The 7,290-nt window shown below is 34.1% G+C and overlaps 1 protein-coding gene across 2 annotated transcripts in view; it reads right to left on the reverse strand.

Moving 5' to 3' along the window:
• Positions 1-7,093, reverse strand: part of LOC106868103 (transcription factor E4F1) — a 29,087-nt gene extending 21,994 nt beyond the window's left edge. For both annotated transcript variants that reach the window (XM_014913225.2, XM_014913224.2), the window contains exons 1-2: positions 6,997-7,093; positions 1,205-1,453 (exon numbers count right to left, since the gene is read on the reverse strand). In XM_014913225.2, coding sequence (XP_014768711.1) covers positions 1,205-1,453; positions 6,997-7,054 — 307 coding nt within the window. In that variant the 5' untranslated portion in view covers positions 7,055-7,093. The remainder of the gene's footprint in view (positions 1-1,204; positions 1,454-6,996) is intronic.
• Between the last annotated feature and the right edge of the window lie 197 nt (positions 7,094-7,290).

A 7,290-nucleotide genomic window follows, 5' to 3' on the forward strand; every position in this document is an offset into this window, starting at 1 on the left:
TTTAGATTTCTGTTTTGACATAGTTTCTACAGCTGGATATCCTTCCAAACACGAACGACTTTAGAGTGTATTGGGTGCTTTTTTCATAGCATTAGCACTAGTGAAGTCACCAAACACTCACAAGACAAGATCTCCCTCCCATTGCCCCAAAACAGAGTGGGAAAATGAAAGTATAACAGATGGACAACAGGTGTCTTGCTGAAGAAGAGATACATGAAAAACAGACATTAAATGATAAGACCTGTCCTCTACAGCAGAAGTGTTAAGGCTGCATCTCCTGGTGAAGAGGATCAGCCTGCAGAAGGCCTGTGCCAGTGCCATGCAATAAGCATTCATGCCGGTGTCACATAATAAGCACTCATGCTGATGCCATGTAAAAGTGCTTGTGCCGGTGACATATTAAAAGCACTCAGCACACACTGTAAAGTGGCTGGCATTAGGAAGGGAATCCAGCCATAGAAACTAAGCCAAATCAGACTGGAACCTGGTGCAGCTTCCCAGCTCTGGTCAAAATGTCTGACCTATGCCAGCATGGAAAACAGACATTAAAGGATGATGATGATATGTGTATGCCATGTATAATACTGGATTTTACAAGTCATTATGAAACTGATAATTCACATAACATAATGTGACTAGAACCCCATAGAGTATGTCTGAAACGCTGTTGTAGTTTAGACTGAAGTCAACTTTCATTGAGCAGATCCATGATGAAAGGCATTAAAGTAGTGACCCTCCAGGGCTTATTTAAGGTATCTAGGGTAATATTATTAGATAATGTCACTTTCTCTTTTTAAAACAGAGGGTGTGTAATTCAAGAAAGATTTGGCTGTTATTTCTAGCAAATTAAGCATTTATACAGAGGCCCTCATGTTGGCTTATTTAAAATGAACTAAGTAAAGAGAGAATTTCCAGACATGTCAGTTCAATGATATTCAACAAAATGAGACACGACAGCTGTCAGTGCAGCAAAATGGCTGTAAGACTAAAGAAGTGAACTACTGATCAGATGGCCAAAAGTCCTACTACTCCTACTACTACTACTAAGCTGAGTAATAATTAGCATGTGCTGATACCACAGTTGAAGGGTGTGCACTAAGAAATATATCTAGCTTTAAAAACAATTGATACATTTGCCAAAAGGCACCCAATCAATCTTTCAAAGGGACAAGAGAGAGTTTATATGCCATAAGCTGTTTCTTACCTCTTCTGGGAAGTTTCTGTTGATTTTCTTTACCATCAATGTTTTGGTTCGTAGATGGTTGATTACTGACCTTGCTTTCTTTTGGGACTAGTTTTGGAACAATCACACGACGGTCATATGTAGATCTTGCATATATCACCTTAAAATTGTCATGCTGAATCTTGTGTTCAAGGTAGAAATGGAGACTTGTAAACTCCTGCTTACATCTCTTACAGTAATGGACATCTTCACTGTCACTGGCTAAGTCAGCTGGAAACAGTAAAAGAATACATTTTTAGAATCTTGAATATAAATTGCAATCTAGGTCTAAATAAAATGAAAATTTTCACATGATCTTGTAAAAATATGCAAAACAAATAATGTTTTCTATTGTAAGTACCATTATCATAAGAACAATGATAAAGATGCTACACTGGACCAAATCTGTCAAAAGGTTGATGGAAACCTGATACTAGCAACAATGTAATCTAGGACTACCTACTTGTAGTCAAGTGATTGATGAAATTGACACTCAACTGGGCTGGCTTATAGGAAAGGTGAGTACGTACCAAATAGGATTAAAAAAGCAAAATTTGTCCAAGATGAATAAACTCCTTGAAATCCAACAGAACCCTTATCTTGAGGACGATAATCTTAGTGGGTACCATTAGGATTGCCAAACACAACGAAACACTTAAATAGAAGTTACAAGATTTAAATCTATACAGAACTAGTTAAATGTATTAAGAAAGTCCAAGACCAAGAAGAGTGAAAAGGATTGGTAAAAAAAACCCAGGTGCTCCAATGATTGAAATGTTATGGGAAGGAATTGACTTGTACTGAGGTGAATTCAAGTAACTAAACCCATTTAGCAACAAAACTGACCATGTTCCAAATCATTATAATTATATAAGCAGGTATTTTATGGAATAGTTTTAGGCCACAGTGGTTTCATACTAAAAGGGTATTTTCCTCAATCACTTCAAAATACTAGATTGATAGATACATTTCCTCAAGTTTCAGTTTTTAATTTCTTCTACTTAAGTTACTATAAGTTTTTAGGATATAGGCTAACAATGTAGTTTAATTTGATCATTTTCAAAATCTGTGTAATTTATAGTTATACATTATATCCTAAATGTATTAGATATAAAATGTATTCTACCACAGCAAAGAAGAATTTTATACATGAATTGCTTATGGTGACGACTTTTGAGTAAATATAAGCACACAACAAACAAGCTCTTGACAATAATTCCACTCCCCACTCAGTAAGAGTCATTTTATTTCAGTTATGGTCTTGGAAAAGGCATGTTCAACTATAAATCTTAAGCTGAGTTTACTTGTATTGATGTTATATTAAGATTTTTTAGAAACAATTTTAAGTAAATCAGATGATGTAATCATAAAACCACAACAGCTTTTCACATAGAAGAATCAATTGCATGTTGCTTTTTTATTTCTATGTAATCTCTTCTACAAGGAAATTTTTACTGTGTATGTTGAGTATTTTACATTTGATTCCTACAGTGAGTGATGTGCGAAAAAGATCTACAAATTCATTATTCCTCATATATATAATTTCCCATCTAAATTCTATAATATTTAAGACTATCTGAGTAGCATCAATGTAACCCTTCTCTTGCCATATTTTTTTTTAGATATGCTGCCCTTGTTTTATCTAACTTTGAAAATAATGAAGAATTTAGTAAAATAACTTTGCTGCTATTAAGTTGGTACTTGGAACATAAATTAACATGAAATTTTGATAGGTTTTAATTTAGGTCACGTTAAAAGAAAAGGCTGGCTCCTAATAGTTTGTAAGACAGTTTGATTCCATGTTGTAGGGCTAGAGACAGTCCCAGGCAGTTTGGTATCAAAAGGGCTAGTGACACCAGCAGAAAATATGTTGAAGAGCTTAGAGTGCACATAGACTGAGTGGAAATAATTGACTGCATATTAGATTTGGCCTAACCAGAGACACTAAAGTGAAAAGGAGCTATAATCTGAAATCTCTTTGTGACAGAGGAACAGAGAAGAGAAACCAGACTATGCTGGAATTATAATTTGGCTGATTTGAAACATAGTATAAAGAATGTATGAAAATTCTTTTGCATATTATTATGTGAGGCAAGAACCATATATAATGTAACTACATAATTATGTTATTATAAATTGTTGTAATCGTTGTGGCATAGAACAAAAGTAAGCTCCTAATGGTTTGTAATTCAGTTTGATTCCACATTGTAACAAATTTTCTTCAATTATAGTCTAAACATAATTGTCTAGTGTTAAGCTTGACACCTACCTGGAGTAAATCCATGTGTGTATCAAGAGCTATAGGGAGTAACATCTATATGCTTTAAAAAGAAATAATCTAACATTAAAGAAAGCAGGCTTCATTTCCCACAAGAAAAAAAAACACAGTAAAAAAAGAGTTTCTGAAACAAACCAGTTATTTGTTATTTAACTCCAAGTCAGCACTGACTTAGTAGCTCTTTGATCAAAAGTGTTCCAGTCATAGCCATCCAGTTCTCTTGAGCCCTATGTATTTATGTGTACATTATACAATGCATCCTTTCTTGTTCAAAGTAACACAGTGTAATTTTAAAGAGATTTGACCATTACCTCAAGTGTTCAGGTAGATGCTCTCTTGCTGTTGTTATTCAGAAATAATGCTTATTTGAAAATAGACTCATTTTTGCATAGGTTACACAGATTTGCACAGTCTTTTGTCCTGATCAACAACTAAGGTTTAACCTGGAAACCAGTCTTCTCTACTTTCAAACCCGTGTCTCTAACAGATTTCTCCTACTTGGATCACTTGGTACTACTTTACCCAAGTATCATCCTTCACCTGGTCCAGCACTGTCTTCTTCACATACAAAGTTAAATCCTCTTTTACCAAGTTTTTCTCTCAGCTCATTTGTTTTCTGTTATTCATACCCACTAACATTACAAATCCAGTGGAACATGTTCACTTCATTTCTTTCCAGTCTTCATACATCCTCTATATGTAATTCCCAAGTTTTACTACCACGTCATACCATACTTAATACACAAGCATCATACAATCTTCCCTTCGTGTGGAGAAAACAATCTTGGCTGGGTTGCCTAAGTAACAGAACCTGTTAACAATTTCAAAGGAGTCTTCCAAACATTTGATAGAATTCATTTCCTGTGTACTCTTATTGCTAACTATTCGTTTGCATCTACCTATGAAATCCTTCTCTGCATGTCAGTCTGTGATCCCACTGCATCTTGTGTACACAGATTGGTTTACACAGTATAGAATTCTTACTTATACCCTGCCAGCATGTAAAATATGGTTATTTCCCAGGTGGTTGTAGAATTATGTGCTAAATAACTCTACTGTCCAAGGTTTACTTTTAGACATCTTATTTCTAGGCTTTTCCATGGTTGAACCTTCCTGCTAATATTTCTTCTGATTTGGCTACGAGAATTGGGTTATTTGATAAACAAAAGAAGGCTAAAAAACAAACCTTGGTGGATACCTATCTGAAGACTAAATTTCTTATTGAACTTGTTTGTCACCTTTTTAACAGCATCCCTCTGTATTGTTTGCACGGTTTGTGAGAGTTACTTTCTCTATCTTATTTCATAATTGTTCTGACACAATGTTTTGCTAATCAGAACACCACATACTTCTGATTCATACATACATCACAGAACATTAGTAAACCCTACACTTTCTACTTCTCCCTTCATTAATAAACTAAATCACAGCAATATATTAGAAATGAATCAAACTGTTTACATAAAAACCTTATGCAAATTAAATTTTTTTTTCTAGTATTGCATGTATCTTCTGCTACTATGGCCTGAAAATTATATGTGGAGCAGACAATATTAAGTACAGATTTCTTAAAATTTAATTCATTGAGAAAGTTGGGTTACCTATTTTTTAGCTATGTAATTTTACATCTCATGAGAATATTATATTATTCAAACTTTGAAATCCTAGGACACATTTGTTTTTTTGATACGGTTATCCATTTCTTAATCATATTTTTTTCAATATCCGCCCTGTTATACATCTTGTATGGAAAACTAGGACACCTGCTAGTCACTCGCATGCTCAATCAGATAGGCATTTCCATAGGAGTGGCGTAGCACTATCACCATCAGTTGCTACAAGGGCAAAGCAGGTGCTCCAGAAAGAAGCTGCAGTCGACACAGCAAACTGATGATTGGTGGCATACTTGTTCAACTTTACTGATGCGTGCATATACGTATACATGTGTGCATGCATACAGGCGCACGCTGATTCGGCTCAAAATATAAAGTCTATGAGGTGCTCGGGCTGCGGATAAGCTTTGCCTGCTACAGGCAAGGTAATTCCCGACCGAATGACACCGGTGACATACGTTAAAGGGTCCCTTACATAAAATCAATAACTTCAGAATTTGAATTCATATTTTAGCTACAAATAGTTAATATTTTCTTCTACATGAGCAGCCCTTAGTGAAAATAGCAGCCAAATCGCCCTCAAATTCCACCCTACCGCCTAAAAAAAATGACTTACTTATTGAGATGATATAGTATTAGATATATTGCTTAAATATAAGACAGGATGGTCACAATTGAGGCACCCTTTACTACAAGTCAGCTTGACGACGGCTGGTCCAGGTCTAAACAACCACCTTCTCTAAATTCGGTTCGAGTGGACTGGCGTAATACAAACGAACATCTAACACGGAAAAATAGTTTGAACATCGCTAAAATCTTGTAATGAGTGATAATATGCGAGGCATTTGGCCTCAATATAAAGTAATAAGGAACAGTACAAATCTTTTGAATTTACATTTCCTTATTAATTTTCTAAAGAAAGATGCTAAAATCTTCGAGTGAGCGATATTATACTCGTGAAAAGATGCAAAATTCAAGCTTCTTTCGATACTGCAACACTCCATTAGAAACATGGTAGTAAATAGGTATTATTCAAGCTAAGCGATCATTTTAGTAATTATGAAAAAAGTTTTAAAGACACAGTTGATTTATTAGTGACTCTTTGTGTGTGTGTGTCATCGACATCATTTGAGTGAAAGAAAACAGTTAATAACACCATTTTAACTAGGTTTTCCCCACAACCTGCGTATAGTGGCAGATCATTTCTTTTCAAAATAAAAACAATGATTTCTATATATTTATGGCAAATGGGGCTGTGTATATAAGTACATTTCTAGATATATTTCACCAATTACAGACGAATGAAAGATAAAGTTGGTACAGCAAGATTTGAACTCAGAACATTAAAGAAAAGTGAAACACTGAATTATTACGAAGATAGATTTAGCCTAGTGAGGTATCGTTTCAGACGGGTACAATCAGAACTCCTAAACAGAAAGAAATATTGAAGTATAGAAATATATAACAAATAAAGCAAGGATAAACAACAGTTAAAAGCTAAACAATAATAATGGAGCGAGAGAGTAAAAGTAGAAAACATAAAATTTGCTCAACATAGCAACGGTTAAAAAGGCACAATAGATCAAGATTTACTGAAAACAAAAAGAAGTATTAATGGGAAAAAATTAACAAAAAGTAGTTTAATTATGCATTCGTTTCTATAGAAAACATGCGTGTATATATGTGTGTGTATATATATATTAAAACGAATGTAATTTCAGTATAAGAAGAAATATATACAAATGATTACCAGAGAGCTTTTTGCACTAAAAAATTATAAGATTTAATTTTCGTATTTATTTTAATGGTAGAACAGAATATATTACATGAAATTTTAAAAGCTACTCAGCCAATTTCAAGCACAATGCATTTGCAGGACTTACGATTAATAGGTAAAGGTGCCGTACAGGAAATCCGAGGTTTGTCGCAACTTTCAGTCATGGCGTTTTTGCGACAATCGACAAAGGAGTCGATCGGCAAATTCCGGTTGTTTTCGGAAATTAACGAATTTAATCCTGCATCACAGCGAGCAATTGTGAGAAAAAGGTTTTTAGTCATGATATACTTCATAGATACTGGTAATAGTTTTATAGCGAGAAAAATATTTAGCAAAAGCATTTAATGTTATATATGTTAATTATGCATTAAATATATATATATATATATATATATATATA

The sequence above is a fragment of the Octopus bimaculoides genome, chromosome 2 (assembly GCF_001194135.2).
Source record: "Octopus bimaculoides isolate UCB-OBI-ISO-001 chromosome 2, ASM119413v2, whole genome shotgun sequence".
In the NCBI taxonomy this organism is placed as follows: Eukaryota; Metazoa; Mollusca; class Cephalopoda; order Octopoda; family Octopodidae; genus Octopus; species Octopus bimaculoides.